Genomic DNA, 20,454 nt, shown 5'->3' with positions numbered 1-20,454 from the left:
CCTTCAAATTAATGTGGTCGTTGTTTTCAGTCTTGACTCCTTCCTTCGGCTTTTCGTCGGCCATGGCGAGTCCGGGGGTCTCCTCAGCCGCCGCTTCACAAAAGAGGCACCAGGATGGTCCGCTCCAAGGGAATGGGGGTAGAAGCAGTAGCGGCAGCAGCAGGAGCAAAAGAAGAATGAGAAGGAAGATGATGGTGATGATGATAGTGAGGACGAAGAAGAGAAGGAGAAGGACGAGGAGAAGGAGGAGTAGGAGGTGAAGGAGGAGGAGGAGGAGGAGGAAGAGAAGGAGGAGGAGGCAGCGGTGGAGGGACTGAGGGCGCGCGCACGTCCTGCGCTCCTTCTCCCCCTTTGCGTGCGCGGGCACGAGCTGCCCGGGGCTCCCATTGGCTTTCGGCTCACGGGAACGCGCAATGCTTACATAACCAGCCCCCTCCCCCACTCTCCAAACTACCCAGGAGAGGCCTCTGCGCCGGGCTCCGAGTCGGGGAGGCGGGAAGATGCGCGGGCACGCGCACAGGGCCTGTCGCGGGGGCGCGCCTGGCTCTGGGCGGGGTTGTATTGTCCTACTGATGGTGGTGGAGGAGAATCAAAATGGACTCCAGCTGTCTGGGTCCCTGGGAGCCGGCTGACTGGCTCACAAGCCTTAGGTGAGGAGTGGAGGCTGAGAAGAACAGGCCCCTGAGGTAAAAACCTCTAGCAGTAGCCCCACTAGGGCATTGAAAGAATGCCCTTTGGCCCACCCTATCTCTTTGTGGTCCAAGGACAGCTCTGCTTGGCCTCCCCTCTGTGCCAGGTTTGGAAACATCATGGCTCCATTTTCACAAGGCAGGCTGCTTGCACAGCCTGTTGCCCAGACTTCTATCATTGCACCTTGTGGACCAGGCACTCCTGGAGAGCCTGCCTGTGCCTGCCACAGGCTGGTACAATGCACTCTTCCTTCTGGAAAGGGTTATCTGTCAAATCCATATTATCTATCACAGAGCTTCCAGCTCAAAATTTCTGGTCTCATGCAATAACCATTAGTATTTTTTTTTAATGTAGGCTAATCTGTGTGATTTCTTACTCCCAGGACTTCTTCATTCCCCCCTACCCCCTTCACATCTCTTAAGTTCTTACAAATGAAAAGGCCCCTGGATATAGAAGGAAGAGTATGGAGTCAAGAAACCTGTTATTGAGTCCTATATGTGATAGATGGATGATGCTGAGTAGTTTTACCTGTGATCTTCAGTTTGCTTGTCTATAAAAGTGCTGTCATGATACTTGTACTATCTACCTCATCTATAGGATCAGAGATTTAAGAGTTGAAAGGGACCTCAAAGTCCATCTCATCCAGCAGCTAGGTAGTACAATGGACAGTACTGGGGCTGGAGTCAGGAAAACCTGAGCTCAAATGTGGTCTCAGAATTTACCAGCTATGTGACTTTGGGCAAGTCATTTAATCTCTGACAGCTTTAGTTAACTCCTCTGAAAAATTAGGATGATAGCAGTAATAGAATAATAATTCTTCCCAGGGGTTGTTGTGAGGATTAATTGAGATAATATGAGCACTGTGTCTGATACAGGGCAAATAAATGCTAGCTGTTTAATTAATTATTTTACAAATGAGGAAACCAATGAGGCCCAGGGAGGTTAAGTGATTTGCCCAACATTGCACAGCTAGTGTCAGATGTGAGATTTGACTCAGGTCCTCAGGATCCAATGTTCTTTTTCTATTTGCCAGACTGCCTTCTCTCAGAGGGTTGTGGTATGGGAGTAAATTGTAAAGTGCTATAGAAATGTGAGTTATTTTCATTTTCAGGTATGAGTTAGCTGGTAGCACATCTGAGGTATGGCTCAAGGCAAAGGGACTATTTCATTCAGGAAAGTACAGTAAGGAAAAGAACAATTCCTGTAAAGAACTAAAGCTGTATATAGACACACACACACACAAAAAGTTTCTATAGTCCCAACATCCTTAGCTGTGGTGCTAGTGGGGTAGGCTACATGCATTTTGATTTATACTAAAAATCCAAGAATATATAAGGGGGTAACAACTTACCTGAGGTTTTGGCTTAGTTGAAGTAATTTACAATTCAAATATTAAATGGCAGTTTAACAGAGCCAGTGTGACTCTGTGAGCATAAACCCAATCTCAGATCTACCTTATATATCCTTCAGGGAGAGATGTTCTCAACTAGAGCAGTGGGGAAAGGGGTGGATCAGGAGGGCCAGGTATCTCTTGAGGAAAGACACCACAAGCTACTGGGCCAGTTTTCCTCCCTTTCCTTTCCCTTTTTCTCTGGGCAGGGCTGAATTGTATTCCTTTAGAAGAATTGCAGAGAAAAAAATAGACTTGCAGAGCCTAAATTCACTCATTTCTCTCCCAATACAGTCCCAAAGCCTTCTCAAACATATACCAATCCAATCTAACAAGCCTTTAGTATGCACAAAATTCTCATCACTCTCATTCAAGTGCTTCATCTTTCACCAGAACTGTTTGCAACAGATTTCTTCCAATTGGTCTTCCTTCCTTACCTCCTTCTCCAATTCATCTTCCATACCACCATCAAACTGATATTCCAAAGTATAGACCTGACAGTATCAACTCCATTGGTTCCCTTTTCCCTCAAAAAATGGCATTTAAAGCCCTTCACAATTTGACTACAGCTTACCATTCCAGGCTTATTACCTATTACCTTTATACACTCTACATTCCAGCCAAACTAGACTTCTTGCTGTTCACTTTCTTCTGCCTTAGTGTCTATGCATTGGTATTTTCCATACCTGAAAAGCAATCCTTCCTTACCTCTTCCTCTTAGAATTTTTAGGGTATTTCAAAGCTCAAGTCAAGAGCTACTTGCTATAAGATAAGGCCTTTCCTGATGTCCCTGGTTGTTCACCTAAAATTACTTTGTATTTACCCTTTACATATTTATTATTTACTTGTGGTGGGACTGATCAAGGGATCTATAGTCTATTTAATCCCAATTCCATCCCAATCAAGCTGTCCTTTAGGGACCTCTGAGGGACAGCACACCATAACAGTGTAAATATGTTAACTGGCACCTTTCTGAGAGAACCAAGAGAGTAGATTTTTGATTGAAGGAACTCCAGGTGAACAAGGTCTTGCTGGAGGAGCCACCCTTGGTAGTCTAGCAAGAGGAGCTTGTAGACCAGTTTTCTCACTTTATCATGTGAACTTTCCCTCTTGAAAAGACAGCTAGCTACAGAAGGTATCTTTGTTGACAGTGGGACAAATTTGGATGGTTTTATTTCCTCCCCCCACCCAGCAGTTATGGAGAATTATAACAAAAGCATGTGACAGAGATAGTCATGAGCTTCCAAAAGCCTGAAAAAAAAATCCTGAAAATAGACTTTCTCAGTTCAATAAATGGTAGCAATCATGGCAGTAACAGAGTTTCTTCGAAAGCATGTGGGAGAAGCAGATATGTATATAGTTGGTCTGAAAGGGTAGTTCACGGAAAATCTTTATGAGCTTTAAAGGAAAAGGGAGGGAGCAGCTGGGTAGCTCAGTGGATTGAGAGCCAGGCCTAGAGACAGGAGGTCCTAGGTTCAAATCCGGCCTCAGACACTTCCCAGCTGTGTGACCCTGGGCAAGTCACTTGACCCCCATTGCCTACCCTTACCAATCTTCCACCTATAAGTCAATACACAGAAGTTAAGGGTTTAAAATTAAAAAAAAAAAACATAAAGGAAAAGGGATTTTGAATTCCCTGTGTAATATAGCCTGGAATCCAGGACACAAGTCAGAGAAGAGAGATTTCCATTGCAATACTGGCTGTAGGAGTTGGCTCAGGGTAAACCCAAATTTGTGAGTTTCCCAGTTTGAGACTTCAAGGATTGGAATTTCTAGGTTCAGGGTTGACAAACTATGGTCCAAAGGCCTGGCCACTGTAGGACTCACAAGCTAAGGATTTTTTCTTTTCTTTTTTTCAATGCTTTTTCCAATTATACATAAAAATAATTTTTAACATTCATGTAAAAAAATTTTGAGTTTCAAATGTCTCCTTTCCTCTCTCCCATCCCCCCTCATCAAGAAGGTAAGCAATTTGGCTTAAGTCATACATGTGCAATCATGCAAAACATTTCCATATTAGGTATGTTGTAAAAGAAAACACAGATTAAAAAAGAAACAAACCCCAAGAAAATAAAGTTTAAAAACAGGATGTTTTGGTCTGCAAAAAAAATTTTTTTTCCTATTTTTATTGTTTCTGTACTGCTAATATCTGCCACATATTAGGCCTTTAATAAATGCTTGTTAACTGAATGAATAAATGATTGTAAGATGTTGGTCATACAAAGACTTAATTAATAGCATTTATACAATATTTTTTAAGGTTTGCAAAGCACTCTACTTATGTTTTGGTTTTTTTTAAGTCCCTGCCTTTAAGAACTATAAGTTCCTTGAGGACAGACATTGACTATCCTTTTTTTTTTTTTTTTTTTTTTTTTTTTTTTTTTGGTATCTTCCCCAAACTTAACGCCATGCCTGGGCCATAGGAAATGTTTAATAATTGCTAGGTAACTGATAGACTCAAGAAGCTTGTGTATTTTCATCATCTTTCTTCTGTTTTCAGACTATTATCTCTGACTTTCCATAAGAAGTTTCCATAGTACCATATCACCTCAAGCTTGACATATGAAACAACTTAACATCTTTCCCTCTAAAACCCACTTCTTTTCTAACTTCATCTAGTCTCCCATGTTAGAAAATCATGTACTAAGTATTGTTCCAAGTTTGAAGAACAGTAAAGGCTGGGCTACTGGGGTTAAGTGACTTGCCCAGGTTCACACAGGTAGGCAGTATCTGAGATCATATTTTAAACCCAACCCAGCACCTCACATCTCAAGGTCTAGCTCTCAATATCCACTGAGCCACCTAGCTGCCCCACACCAAGTACATTTCACAGCATCTCTTTCATCCATCCTCCCTTTTCTTTCTTTCTTTCTTTTTTTTTTTTTAACCATTGCCATAGACTACATCAATTGACTTATTAGAATGTGAATTTCTTAAGGGCAGGGATGATTTTTTTATCTTTATATACTCAGTGCTAAGCATATTACCCGGTACATAGTAAGTACTTAATAAAGACTTGTAATTTGATTAATTCATAACAGGTCATTGGGCCTTTATTTTCTTTCCTACTCTTTAATCCATTCTTTCTACAACTACCAGTCTAATTTTTCTTATGCACAGATCTGATCATATTTTACTCATTTGCTTAATAGTCTATGATGGCTCCCTATAACCTACCAGATCCCTTTCCCTAGCTTTCAAGACCTTCTATAATCTGGTAACACCATATCTTTCTAATCTTAAAGCTGAGCACAGGCTAAACTCTAGCCAAACAACCCTCTATCCCCTAAATACTCCCTTTACTTTTTGACCCAATTTTCTTTGCCACTGTTTTATATCTAGAATGACCTCTCCATCTCTTTTTTTATTGTTGTCCTTAATTCCAATCCAGCCTTTAAAGCTCAATTTAAATGCAAATTCCTCTTTGATGCCTTCCCTCACTCCCCATCACCACTCCCAAAACAACTTTCTTCATCAGTATTTTACAACTCTCTAATGTATTTTTAAAAAAAACAACAACACAAAACCCTTCCCTTCTGTCTTAGAATTGACACTAAGTATCAGTTCCAAGGTAACATTACAAAATGTGAAATGAATAATTTTGATTATTTAAAAAAATTTTTTTTGTAAAAACAAAATTAATGCAACCAAGATTAGAAGGGAAACAACCAGGAAAAAAAATTCTAACAAATTTCTCTGATAGAAGTCTCATTTCTCAAATTTATAAAGAACTAAGTCAATTTATAAGAATACAAATCATTCCCTAATTGACAAATGGTCAAAGGATATGAAGAGGCAGTTTTCAGATAAAGAAATCAAAGCTATCAAGCATATGAAAAAAGTTCTAAATCCCTCTTGATAAGAGAAATGCAAATTAAAACAACTCAGGTGCCACCTCACACCTATCAGATTGGCCAAGATGACAGAAAGGAAAATGATAAATGTTAGAGGGGATGTTGGGACACTAACTGGTGGAGTTGTGAATTGATCCAACCATTCTGGAGGGCAATTTGGAATTATGCCCAAAGGGCTATAAAACAATGCATATCCATTGATCCAGCAATACTTCAGGTAAGGGGGGTAGGCAATTGAAGTTAAGTGATTTGCCAGGGATCACACAGCTAAAAAGTGTCTGAAATCACATTTGAACCCAAGACCTTCCATCTCTAGACCTGTCTTCTGAGCCACCTAACTACCCCCTCTAGTGTACTTATAAGTATTAGATGATCTCACCTTTTATAGAGAAAAAGCTTACTCTCTTTTGGTGCTCTCATCAGCTCCCCTTAGTTTAGCTGTTATCTCTATGCCTATGCCTCCCAAATCTATATATCCATCCCTCATCTCTCTCCTGAGTGCCAAGCTGACTTTTCCAACTTCCTGCTGAACATTTCAAAATAGATGTTCCATCAGCATATCTAAATTTGACTGTCATCTCTCCCTCTAAATATATTCTTTAACTTCTTTATATTTGTCTAGGGTGCACCTTGCTTCTAATCACCCAGGTTGTAACCTGGCACCCTCACCTTATCTATCTTCCCTCTACTCCTATATAGCCAATCAGTTGTGTAGTCTTCTGTTGACTTGCATCACAAGCACTATAGCACAAGTCCTTATCACCTCTAACCTTGACTATCTATTGCAAAAGCTTCCCAACTGGTTTCCCTGTATGCTGTCTCTCCCCTGTCCAATCTGTTATACACACAATTGCAAAATTGATATTACTAAAGCATAGATCTGACCGTATTATACTTGTAAAGTTCAATGGCTCTCCATTGAATTTAGGATAAATATAAACTTCTGTTTGGCATGTAAAACCCTTCACAATATGGTTTACTATTCCTTTCTGGGCTGATTACAAATTACTACCCATCACATTCCACACTCCAGTTGAACTGCCCTATTAGCTGTTTCTTTACACAATATCCCATCTCCTACCTCCACCCTGCTACACAGGTTATCTTGCCTGCCTGTGTCACAGATGGGGAGAGAAGGGTTTAATTCTTCTTACAATCTGCCTTAGGAAAATACTCCTTCTAAAAGCTAATTAAAAGGGGAAAAAAGGGGCAGCTGGGTAGCTCAGTGGATTGAGAGCCAGGCCTAGAGACAGGAGGTCCTAGGTTCAAATCAGGCCTCAGACACTTCCCAGCTGTGTGACCCTGGGCAAGTCACTTGACCGCCATTGCCTACCCTTACCAATCTTCCACCTATAAGTCAATACACAGAAGTTAAGGGTTTAAAATTAAAAAATAAATAAATAAAAAATAAAAGGGGAAAAAATCTAATTAAAGCAACTTTGTGGTGAAGTCTGGAATGAGGAAGACTTGAGCTTAAATCTAGTCTCAGACCCTAAATAGCTGGGTGATCCTGGGCAAGTCACTTAATCCCATTTGCCTCAGCTTTTTCATTTGCACACAAAAAACCCAGCTGGAGAAGGAAATGACAAACCACTCCAGTATCTTTGACAAGAAAACCCCAAATGGGGTCATGAAGAGTTAGATACACTTAAATGACCAAACAACAAGAACCCCCAAAAATTAATTTTAAATTAATGAATAATTATTAAATAATTATTAAGTATGCATATTAAATAATTAAATAAAATAATTAAAAATAATTAAACCTGACCATTTGATTGTTTTCAGCTAATGGTGGGGGTAGAGGTGGAGGGTGTACTCTAGTACCAGTTTATGAGCAATAGCTCATAAAAGACCCTTTGGATCTTCTAGAATCCAGAGGGGGAAAATAGCAACTGCTTTCTAAGGTCTAGCTGACCAGTGTGAATAGGAGTTTAGGAGAGTTGCTCTAGATTCTGTGCTTCATGTGGAATCCATATCTGGGATGAATTTCTGGCCCTTGGCATTTGTGGTGACCTACTAGAGAAATTTTTCACCCAGGACTCTTTTTATTGGATACCCTAGTTTCCAGGATTCAGTAGAGAAAAATTAACACCTCTCTCTCTCTCTCTCTCTCTCTCTCTCTCTCTCTCTCTCTCTCTCTCTCTCATTTTAGGTGGTAATCGGACAGTTTGGTTTCCTATGTGTTTCTTTATAAGCCAGACTCAAAAATTTTTTTAAATAAATTTTGCTTGTTCAAATGCTAATTTCCTCATGTCTATTGCATTATTAGATGCTAATTGCATATTTCAGCTAATATGAGAAGTACCTAATACCTAGATGGTTTCCTAGAGCCAGTGCTGGTAGATATTTAATAACCCATTCTCTTAGGGGGCAGACAGGAAGGAATGTAGGGTTGGTAAACTTTTAAGTTAAATCTGCATTATTAGCATTTTCTCCATCACTTTCTTAAATATAAGCAATCAACAAAATAACATAGAAAACCCTGATTTGTAGCATTTACATCAGGATAACATTTTTTTTCCTCTTAAGGATGCTTGCCTGAATTGTGACATGGTTCCAGATAGCTTATCTGATGCTTAAGGACTGCATTCCAAAGAATAAGGTTTGCATGTGGCCTAGAAATTCTGAGTAATCAACCTTAAGAGCTTAATTTTGTTTTGAGAGAACTACATCTATCTGACAGCTTTTCTTTTATGTTGACTTCAGGTCCCTAATCCTGTACAAAGTCAGGTCACTGGGCAAAATACAGTCTGAGTGATCCCCATATTTTAACCTTGCTTAGTCTAAAGGGGAAAGGGTAAGGTCCCCTTTAGACTAATTTCATGGCCTACAGACTACTCCTATCACCTGAGAACTCATCTCATTCCCCCAATGATGCTGTAATGGGGAGGAATCAAGATGACACTCATTCCACCTCCTCATTAAAATATCTATCATGGGATGTGGCAAAATTGGGACATTAATGCATTGCTGAGTTGTGAACTGATCCAACCATTCTGGATGGCAATTTGGAACTATGCTCAAAGGGCTATAAAAGAATGCCTGCCCTTTGATCCAGCCATACCATTGCTGGGTTTGTACCCCAAAGAGATCATAGATAAACAGACTTGTACGAAAATATTTATAGCCGCGCTTTTTGTGGTGGCAAAAAACTGGAAAATGAGGGTATGTCCTTCAATTGGGGAATGGCCAAACAAATTGTGGTAAATGCTGGTGATGGAATACTATTGCACTCAAAGGAATAATAAACTGGAGGAATTCCATGTGAACTGGAAAGACCTCCAGGAATTGATGCAGAGCGAAAGGAACAGAGCCAGAAAAACATTGTACACAGAGACTGATACACTGTGGTAAAATCAAATGTAATGGACTTCTGTACCAGCAGCAATGCAATGACCTGGGACAATTCTGAGGGATTTATGGAAAAGAACGCTACCCATATTCAGAGGAAGAACTGCAGGAGTGGAAACACAGAAGAAAAGCAGCTTCTTGAATACATGGGTTGAGATGGACAATGATGGGGATGCACACTCAAAACTACCACACCAATGCAACTATCAACAATTTGGAAATAGGTCTTGATCAATGACACATGTTACAACCAGTGGAAATGCGCATTGGCCATGGGGCAGGGAGGTTGGGGGGTGAAGGGGAAAGTATAAGCATGAATCATGTAACCATATTAAGTTTTCCAAAAAATAAATATTAATAAATGTTAAAGAAAAAATATCTACCACGATGTGGTCTCATTTACATCAAGAAACATTCTCCTATTAGGATAATTCTGGTAAATCAGAATCTAATGCAAATTACATTTGATATTTGGCATTAAATAAATATGGTGGAAAATGCATGAATTCAGAAAACCTTAGTTAAAATCTGGTCTCAGAAATTTATTGGTTGTGTGTCATTAAATTGATTACTTCACCTGTGTTTGACCCAGTTTTCCTTATCAGTAAAGAGGAAAAATAATAACACTCACTTCCTAGGGTTGTTGTAAGAATCAAACACCTAATTTCAAAGTGCTTAGCAATAGTGCCTGGCACATGGTTGTATGAAAAGGAATTCCTTATTCCTTTTTTAATTTAACTAGGAACCTGGAGGTCCTCTTAATGTGTAGGGATTAACAAGCCCACAGTGACAGGAAGTAGGAACCTGGAAGCCCCCTGCTGGGCCAGGCAGTTGCTGATAGTTAGGGCTGGCAGTTGTGGGCTAGCAGTTGCTGACAGTTAGGACTGGCAGTTGTGGGAAAGTTGGCTGCTAAGTAGGGGTTGGTTGTTGGGAGCTGGTTGCTGATGGTGTGGGTTGGTGATTAGTTGGTGGTTGGTGTTTAGTTGCTGGAATATAAAGGCAGGCCTGAGCTTATTGAGAGGGCTTTTTGGGTTTTTGGCTTTTGGGTTGGGTTGTTAGGGTTTTTTCCCTTCCTTGAACTTTTTGGAAGATGGTTGGTCTTTGTTGACAGACCTAATTGGGTTTAGTTTAAACACTGACTGGTTTGGTTTTGATTGGGCTGGATTGGGTTGGAACGTTGTGGGATGGTTGTTATTAGCAGTAATTATAGGCTACTATAGGTAAATATAGGCAGTTTTAGGTAGTAATTATAGGGTAGTTAGTTAGGAAATTTTCTTTCTCTACCTCTTTCCTATATTTCCCTCCTTTACTATATTCTTTTACTATCTCTATTTTAATTAAACTAAATTATTAATTGTTAAAAGCTGCTAGAAGTTTTTTCTCTAGCTTAAAGAGATAATATTAATGAACAACTTTACTATATTCTTATTATTCTCATTAAAATTGAAATTATTAAAAACTGCTCTTTTATTTTGTCAAAACCCCTGTTTTAACCCTTACATTTAATTGGCAACCACGAAGGGACTTCAAACCCACAACCTTCTGATCATTTTCCTTACTTTTTTACTGAAACTATCCCTAAGTCAAGTCCCTAGCAGTTAATTCTGTTACAGCTGTTGATCCTTTATGTTAAATAGCACCATCTACTGACAGAAAGTAGAACTGCAAACAAAATTAAAATTAGATTAACTATGATTCTGAGTAGTTTAATTAAAGTAGTAATGCTGTTTCTTGTCTATCTAAAATGGCTCATTATCCAACAGAATATTACACAGTGGCTTTATATAGCACTATTCATAGCCGTACTTATAGTGATAGGAGGCTTGGAATTCTGCCTATTCCTCCTCAGGAAGAAACAGAATAATAGTTTGTTTGACCTCAAAGCTGAATTAAAAGTTCACCTTGAAGAAAAACTAGAAAATAACTCAAATGACTTTGAGAAGAACCTGGAGGAGTGTTTGGGGGAATCTCAAGGTTTATATAAAAAGTATTGAGAAAGGTTTTAAAAATTTGCAGAGTAAGAAGAGAGATTTATCTTTCAAAACTCCCTCATCATTAGAGCTGACTCAGTCTCTGTCCAGTCATGCTCCATGCATTTCTGCTCATACTCAAACCACCTCAACTCCTCCTCATCCTGTTCTAACTATCTCTAAATCTACAAACTCTTCCCATCCAACCTATTTCCCCACCTACACCCATTACCTGTGCTATTGGCAACTCAAACACAAAGCCAAGAGGCAGAAACCAAAAATAATTCAGTTACAGGCCTATTCCCCTTAAAAGTACCCACCTTTAATATAAGTGGAGATGCAATTTTGCTAAGGCATCATATACCATCCACCCCCAAGATAGAGAGATTCAAGCAGAATATTCCTTCTTTTGAGGATGATCCAATTGTGATTATTAAAAAGTTAGAGAGTATTTTCTGCACATATGATTCCAGATGGATTGATATTGAAAATTTGCTCCAAGCTTTTTTAACAGGAAGAGAGAAAAATAAAATTGTTTTTCTTGTCAATTAGACTCAGAGAAGGAGAGTAGTTAATTGGCCTCCGCAAGACCCGAAATGGAACCCCAACAATGAGCAAGATTACACAAGACTATGCCAGGCAAGAGAAACATTATTAACCGCAAAGAGAGCTTGCTCTGATAGACCTGGTACATGGACAAAATTTGAAAATATTAAACAAAACCCCAATGAAAATGTGTTCCAATTTATGGATAGACTTACTGAGATGGGAGGTAGATATATAGACCTGGATCTTGCCAGAGAAAGGGATGTCAGACAAATAAGGAGACAGTTTGTGAAAAACTGTTGTAGTGGTCAGAGATTAATTTAAGACCAATTGTCTGAATTGGGCTGATAAGGACCTTGTAGAATTGAAGAGAGTAGCAGTTTATGTAATTAATGGCCATGAAAAGAAAGATGAGGATAACAGTGACTTAATAGAGACATTAAGGAGAGAAATTAGTTTAAAGGAGGAAATTGAAAGAGAAAAAGCAAATTGAGCAGTGGCCATAACTTCTTTGCAAGAATATACAAATCAAACACCAATGTGTTACTTCTGTGGAAAAAGGGGTCATGTAATGTTAATCTTTAGATACTGGAACCAGGTACTGTAGATACTGGAACCAGGAACTATAGTACTGGAACTTAATAACATAAATTTTAGAAATAATGGGAACTCTAGGAATAACAACTTTAGAAATAATAACAAATAGAAATAATAACAATAGAAATGCATTTAGAAATACTAATCCAAATGAGGCAAATGAGAATTTACAACAATATATCTGAAATGGGACTCACCCACACTATAGTCAGGGCAGAAATCCCCCTCAATGAGAGGAAATCCAAAGAAATGGCCAAGGACTTTTATGAAGGTTGGAGAGGGGAGAAAGGACTCTGGAATCAGAGAATGAAACCTTTGATTTCCCAGACACTGATATCTTAATACCAGTTGTTCCAGTCCATTCTTACCAATATAATAATGAACTGCATATAACCCTGAAAGTTGGAAATACTTATTATGATTGCCTCTTAGACACTGGAGCTTCCAGATACTGCTGTAAAACTTGCTGCCGTAGAAGAATCTGAATTAATTTTAACTTTTTAAGCTTCTCCCCCCCCATACACATCATTGTTAGGGGAAGATACTTCTATTGCTTCCTATATATGGGATTTACAAATAAAATTAAGAGAACTTCAAGAATCTGGAGCTGTAGTACAGGCAGGACCTATAGACTTTTCCCTTCATGATCTTAACCCAGGAGACAAAGTATATATAAAGAACTTCCAGCACTCAGGGGCTACTCAACCTGCCTGGGAAGGTCTGTTTCAAGTACTTTTAACCACTCCAACAGCTATAAAAATTGCAGAAAAGATCTCATGGATACATTGCTCCCATGTAAAATGAGTACCTTCCATAGAAACTGATTGACTGTATCCTTTACATGCATTGAAGATAAACCTACAGAGACAAATGGACACTGTTTTCACTGACACTGAACTCCAGAATTTTTATTTTTTAAATAGGATATTTGATTTTTTCTTGTACTTGAAGCACATGATACCAGTATTAATAATTTTTTTGATTTTACAATAGAATAAGTTTTGACATCCATTAGCCAATGGATAAGTGTATAATTTATATTATGTTATGGAATTTCTATTTTGTTTTAAATATATGTACTGGCATGTATTCAATTTAGAAATTACTGTTTAGAAATTACTATTATACTTTTATAGGACTATAGAGAAAAGTTAAAATAAGTAAATGATAACTGTTACAAAGTGTTATAAGTGTTGGTCAACATCCATCTCAGAGGGAAGTTGATTGTATACTTTTTATGTATCATCTCTTAGATTTAAATTGATATCTCCAGGTTCTTCTTTTCCTTAGAGTATGCTTTTTTGTAAATTTTTAGATTGTATTATTTGTAATTGTAATTTGTAATTATTTGTAATTGGGAATTGGATTTTGTAAAATCCAAGATTTGAAGTCTTTTGAGAGTAATTTTAAGATTTGTTAACTCCCTGAATCAAGAAAAGTGAACCATTTTAAGAAGACTCCATAAAGAAACCTATATTGCATTGAAAGATCTATAGTGAACTGTGGGAAGTATTGATTGGACTGAAGGGGGTTGAATGCATTTAATGAATGTGAATTTATTATGCCAAAGAGGATTGCCCCAAATTGGCTTTTTGTCAATATGCCTACCTACCATTGGTTTTGCTTTCTTTCTCTTTTATTTCCATTTTCCTTATTATTATTTTAGTTTTCCATTAGTTAGTGTAATATTATAGGCATCTTTAACTAGATTTTTAGAAGTATAAGTATAAGCTAGATATGTTTAACCAATCCATTGGTGAGACTAGTCTCCCAAAGGATCACAGGGGGATTGTAAAAAGGAATTCTTTATTCCTTTTTTAATTTAACAGGGGACCTGGAGGTCCTCTTACCATAGAGCTGTGTAGGGATTAACAAGCCCACAGTGACAGGAAGTAGGAACCAGGAAGCCCCCTGCTGGGCCAGTATTGGTTTGTTGGGGCTGTCAGTTGCTGACAGGACTGGCAATTGTGGGAAAGTTGGCTGCTAAGTGGGAGTTGGTTGTTGGGGGTTGGTTGCTGGTGGTGTGGGTTGGTGATTAGTTGGTGGTTGGTGTTTAGTTGCTGGAAAATAAAGGCAGGCCTGAGCTTACTGAGAGGGCTTTTGGCCTTAGCCTTTAGAGGGCTTTTTGCTTTTTTGGGTTTTGGGCTTTTGGTTTGGGCTGTTAGGGTTTTTCCCTTCTTTGAACTTTCTGGAAGATGGTTGGTCTTTGTTAACAGACCTAATTGGGGTTGGGTTAAACACTGACTGGTTTGGTTTTGATTGGGCTAGATTGAGTTGGAACTTTATGGAATGGTTGTTATTAGCAGTAGTTATAGGCTACTATAGGTAAATATAGGCAGTTTTAGGTAAAATTATAAGGTAGTTAGGAAATTTTCTTTCTCTACCTCTTTCCTATATTTCCCTCTTTTACTATATTCTTTTACTATCTCTATTTTAATTAAACTAAATTGTTAATTGTTAAACGCTGCTAGAAGTTTTCTTTTCTCTGGCTTAAAGGGAAAAATATTAATTTACAACTCTACTATATTCTAATTAAAATTTAAATTATTAAAAACCGCTTTTTTAGGGGCAGTTGGGTAGTTCAGTGGACTGAGAGTCAGGCCTAGAGACGGGAGGTCCTAGGTTCAAAGCTGGCCTCAGACACTTCCCAGCTGTGTGTGTGACCCTAGCCAAGTCACTTGACCCCCATTGCCCACCCTTACCACTCTTCCACCTAGGAGCCAATACACAGAAGTTAAGGGTTTAAAAAAGCAACAAAAAAAACCCCTACTCTTTTATTTTGTCAAGACCCCTATTTTAGCTCTTATAGTTGGCAGCATAAAAACGTTAGTAAATGTTAAGTATTCTATATTGGTTTTGAATGCACTCAACATAGAATACTAAAAATGATTAAATGAAAGATTTGTGTTAAGAAAATTTGGACTAAATTGATATCCTTTGATTGATAAGTTTTATCATGTTTTAAAAACCAGATATCATATATGCTATTGTGTTTCTAGAACTATTCTTATGTTGTGAAATCTGGAAAACTATTGTATCTGAAATGCTGTTTTAATCTGAATACTGTTTGATTATTCATTGAGCTATTAAAAGAATGTGGTCAAAATGTTTGGAAACTGTTAAATATTTAATGAGATGTATTAGCTTTAAAATGTTGGGAGAAAAAAGTAGCAAAAGCCTCTTTAAGTAAGTTATCCTTATCTGTAAGGTTCCCTGGGACTTTATATTTAGGCAAATTCATAAGATCTTATCAGTCTTGTAGACAAGCATGTTGTAAAAATTCTAAAATACTGAAATTTGAGAAACTAGCATAACACCCAGCCAAAGTGGGGAAATTTAAAAGTTTGCTTACAATGAAGAGTTTCATCTCAGATTATTTGCTTGTTATACAATTATTATGTTTATATTTATTAAAATTATGAAACTGTAACTTAATAAATAGTACCTATTGAAGTTATATCTCTGAACCAACTTAATAAAAATAGACTTTAAATTCAAAGGTCTTATTTTACATTAGCGGCTAATAGGCAGTACAGATATGTTAGTCTGAAGATTTACAATGACCAGAGTTTTCCTTGACTCTTGAGTCAACTGTCATGTACTTTTACAAAATATGTGAAACTAGAAAATGAAATATTGGTATATGTGTTCATTATTAATTGTTATTAAAACATGAGAAAATAATAATTTCCTAACCCTGAGCTCTAATTAGTGAAATCTTGCTATTTGAGGTCCAGGGATTATAAATTGACTTTGTTTTAAGTTTTTATTTTATGCATAATTGTCTGAATTTGGGGCAGCTGGGTAGCTCAGTGGAGTGAGAGTCAGGCCTAGAGACAGGAGGTCCTAGGTTCAAACCCAGCCTCAGCCACTTCCCAGCTGTGTGACCCTGGGCAAGTCACTTGACCCCCATTGCCCACCCTTACCAATCTTCCACCTATGAGACAATACACTGAAGTACAAGGGTTTAAAAAAAAATAATTGTCTGAATTGTCTTGACACCAATAGTCCACAATTTAGGGAAATGCCATGTGCTGTCCAAAAGGAACAGAACTGAGAATTGCTATAGGTGAATGTCTGTGTCTAGGAAAATTGAGGGGATGACTTTATGTAGACAAAGATAGGATTTGAACTCAGTTTCTCCATTGTGCTATTTCCTTTCTGAATAGGAAAATTTCCCACTTAGCTTTAATTCTGTGCCTGGCTTTTGATATCCTAAAAATAAGTTTGACTGCTAACTATGACTCTTACCTAGAATTAAACAGAGCTAAGGGAGTTTTCCCATCCTGTTATGGCTTGTGTTAGATCACTCTGTGCCCTTAAATGCGGGAAGTCATCAAAGCTCATAATGTTCACACAGCCCTTATGAGTTCTGGAACCCAGCACAGCAGATGACAGAAGGATGGTAATTCCACTCAGATTCCCCTATGTGACTCTTTTCTCACAGACATTCCCTTTTATTGGAATTATTGTAATCAATATCTATATTTAGCCCCAGGAACATATGGAGAAACATCAAAGGCTATTACTAGAACCCTCATAAGCCCCCTAAAAATTCCTAGGAAAAGCCCCACCTTCATATGTTATAATACAGAAATTCCCCCAGAATTCATTTCACAACAAACCAGCAATAGTGAGTTAATGTTAAAGATTTAAAAACCCTAACTTAGGCCTCTCACTCCCATATACAGGTGCCTGCAAAAACAGGCCAGAATAGTCTCCAAGTTTCTCACATCCCAGATTTGGTACAGTACACATAAAATAACAATGAATGAAATATGGAGAAATTATCTCCCATGAAAAGGCCTGTACTTCCCACCACTATAGCCCAAGAGATACATCAAACACACCTAACACAATTTCTCTAAGAAAAGATGTATGGTGAGAATGGATTTCCATGCCAACTTTATGTGTGATCTCAAAGCGTATAAAATAAACACAGCCCAAAAGCTGACCAGAGTCATCTTTATGATGCCTGGCTCTGGCTGAAACCCTGATTACTCTCATTTGTCTCAATCACGTGGCCAATGCTGCCCCGCCACTGAGATTTTCCTGGACCTACGGGAGTCTTTTACTTCCGCACTTAAAGAAACAGTCTTGATACTGTCATAACCATTTTCCTCCTTTTTACTTTCATAGCAAATTTCTATATCAGGGTAGACGAACAATGTGAGTTTTGTCATTACAATAGTAAATCTTTAGTTAATAAATATCAAAATATCTGAGTTACTATAATAAGATATATGTGTGAAAAAAACTTACTGTTTTCAGTCAGAATTTATAGTCAAATCCATATCCCAAATAACTAAGTAAATGAGTTCTAAGACTTGCCATCCACTTGCTAATAGTTATATATTCATGTGTAAGATTTGGTCTTTGAATTATCTCATTTTTTCAAAGTGATATAGAGATAATATTCTCAAAAGGGGGAATAAAACAAAAATATAAACTTTTTCTAATGAAATAGAAGAGTAAATTTTAAGAAAGCAATAGGATTGGAATGTTTTCTCTAAGAATTAGAATACACACACACACACACACACACACAAGATTGGTTTTCAAATGTTTCTTATAGGACATAAAGGCCTTAAGTATATTTAGTAACAAGTTCTCAAAATTGGATTAAATATTTCATATATAAAATTGTATTGATAATTATAAAGAAAGTGAAATTATTTCCCTATTTTGAAATCTCTATCTAATCATTTTAAGAGACGGGATTCATTTTTCAAGTTAGACTTTCATGGATTTTTTCTTTTATTATTTTCAAGATTCATCCTTTAGTTTGTTAATGTCAGTGTCCATATTAGGTACTGGATTTAAGTAAAGCTAGAAACAGCAAGTAGTATGTAAAAACTGAAATTCTCTGAAGTTTTAGGCAAATTATATTTCGTCTAAATCATTCCTAATTTGATGATCTTCTTATGGCTCTGTTGTTAATAGGGTTTGATCCATATGGTTGGCATTAATTTTCACCACATGAGCTAGTTACTAGAAAAGAAAATGTATGCGTTTGTACTAAATTGTAGCGAGTCTTGTTACTGATAGATTTTTAACAGAATTACCTAGGAATTTCTGCAAGTGACTTGGGAGCCAGAGAAGTAGATCTGCTAGGAAAAGCCCTTTTCAGAGCTGCCCTAAGCATGAGGCCTATTCCAGAACACCCAAAGGGCGATATTTCTAGGGACCAGACCTGGGACATTGCATTCTCAAGATGAAATATGCTGATTAAATGAAATTTGTTAATAGGTTAGCAGAATACAAGGAGACTCAATTTTTTAAAAATATTGATAATTATTATTATATGTCAGGGTTTTTTTTTGTTTTGTTTTGTTATATGGTATTTATATTTACTGAATTTTCTAGGTGATCTTGGTGATATAAAAATCTCCCCTTTAAAATTAGTACATGCATGGAGGCAACTAGGTAGCTCAGTGAATTGAGAACCAGGCCTAAAGACAGGAGATTCTAGGTTGAAATCTGGCCCGACACTTCCTAGCTGTGTGACCCTGGGCAAGTCACTTAACCCTCATTGCCTAATGGAATCTATTAACTGCTCATCTGCCTTAGAACCAATACTGTGTATTGGTTTTAAGATAGAAAGTAAGGGTTTTAAAATAAAATAAAATAAAATTAGCACATGGTGAGCCTTTTAAGTAGTTTAATCTGTAACTTCACTTAGTTTACTTATAAAACCTATTTAACAAAGCGTGTCTCCTTAAAGGATATATGAAATTATGATTCTACTTAAATAAGTTTGTCTAACTTTTATGACAATGAAGGATAATACTCATGGCCACAATATACTTGTTTCCTGTGGTAAATTTAAGTCTCCTAGTTTATAGCTACCAATACTTACTCAAATTCATTTGGTTTAGGATGATACAATTGAAGATAGAAGAGTGAAACAGGTCTGATTGTGGTGCTGCACATGAATATGGTTAGCACCAAAAGAGGTAATGTGCAGTCAGGTCACTGGGCAAAATATAGTCAGAGTGATCACCATAGTTCATCCTTTGGGTACTATGCTCCTTGCTGAAAAGGGCAAGATCCCCTTTGCCTAAAGACTAATCTGATCACTTGAGAACTAATCTCATTTCCCAATGATGCTGTAATGGGGAGGAGCTAAAATGACTCTTCTCCCACCTCCTCATTAAAAATGTCTACTAATTGTAATCCTTTAACCTTTACATGTAAATTGCTCTACTACTATCAATAAAAGCAGACTGATGCTTGGGTTTGGCAACTGGTCCCACTCCAACAACTTAATGCCTTGGGGTGCCACTAATTCCTTTTTTTTTTAATTAGACATTTATTATTTATTTTTAACCTGTTTACATACTTTATGCCCCTACTTTCCCCTTCACCCCCCCCTCTCCTCCCACCCATGGCCAACGCACATTTCCACTGGTTGTAACATGTGTCCTTGTTCAGGGTCTATTTCCCATTCATGTCCACTTCAGCCCATGCATTCAAGCAATTGTTTATCTTATATGTTTCCTCTCCTGCAGTTCTTCCTCTGAATATGGGTAGCATCTTTACCATAAATCCCTCAGAGCTGTCTTGTGTCATTGCAGTGCTGCTGGTACAGGAGCCCATTACATTTGATTTTACCATAGTATATCAGTCTCTGTGTACAATGTTCTTCTGGCTCTGCTCCTTTCACTCTGCATCACTTCCTGGAGGTCTCTCCAATTTGCATGGAATTCCTCCAGTTTATTATTCCTTTTAGCACAATAGTATTCCATCACCCACATATACCACAATTTGTTCAGCCATTCCCCAATTGAAGGACATCCCCTCATTTTCCAGTTTTTTGCCACTACAAAAAGCGCAGCTATAAATATTTTCGTACAAGTCTGTTTATCTATGATCTCTTTGGGGTACAAACCCAGCAATGGTATGGCTAGATCAAAGGGCAGGCAGTCTTTTATAGCCCTTTGGGCATAGTTCCAAATTGCCAGCCAGAATGGCCAGATCATTTCACAACTCCACCAGCAATGCATCAATGTCCCGATTTTGTCACATCCCCTCCAACATTCATTACTCTCCC

At 37.8% G+C, this 20,454-nt stretch overlaps 1 protein-coding gene and 1 pseudogene across 3 annotated transcripts in view; one reads left to right on the top strand and one right to left on the bottom strand.

The window, feature by feature from the left end:
* The window catches only part of SUMO2 (small ubiquitin like modifier 2), a 21,730-nt gene extending 21,486 nt beyond the window's left edge, over positions 1 to 244 (bottom strand). For 2 of the 3 annotated variants that reach the window (XM_044673347.1, XM_044673349.1), the window contains exon 1: positions 14 to 244. In XM_044673347.1, coding sequence (XP_044529282.1) covers positions 14 to 64 — 51 coding nt within the window. In that variant the 5' untranslated portion in view covers positions 65 to 244. The remainder of the gene's footprint in view (positions 1 to 13) is intronic. The other variant, XM_044673348.1, reaches the window with a different exon arrangement.
* A 565-nt stretch (positions 245 to 809) lies between these two features.
* LOC123246211 overlaps positions 810 to 20,454 on the top strand; it is a 50,333-nt pseudogene continuing 30,688 nt past the window's right edge.

Source organism: Gracilinanus agilis, chromosome 4 (assembly GCF_016433145.1).
Source record: "Gracilinanus agilis isolate LMUSP501 chromosome 4, AgileGrace, whole genome shotgun sequence".
Taxonomy (NCBI): Eukaryota; Metazoa; Chordata; class Mammalia; order Didelphimorphia; family Didelphidae; genus Gracilinanus; species Gracilinanus agilis.
The sequence above is the reverse complement of the archived record's forward strand: the minus strand, read 5'-3'. Positions and strand labels throughout refer to the sequence as shown.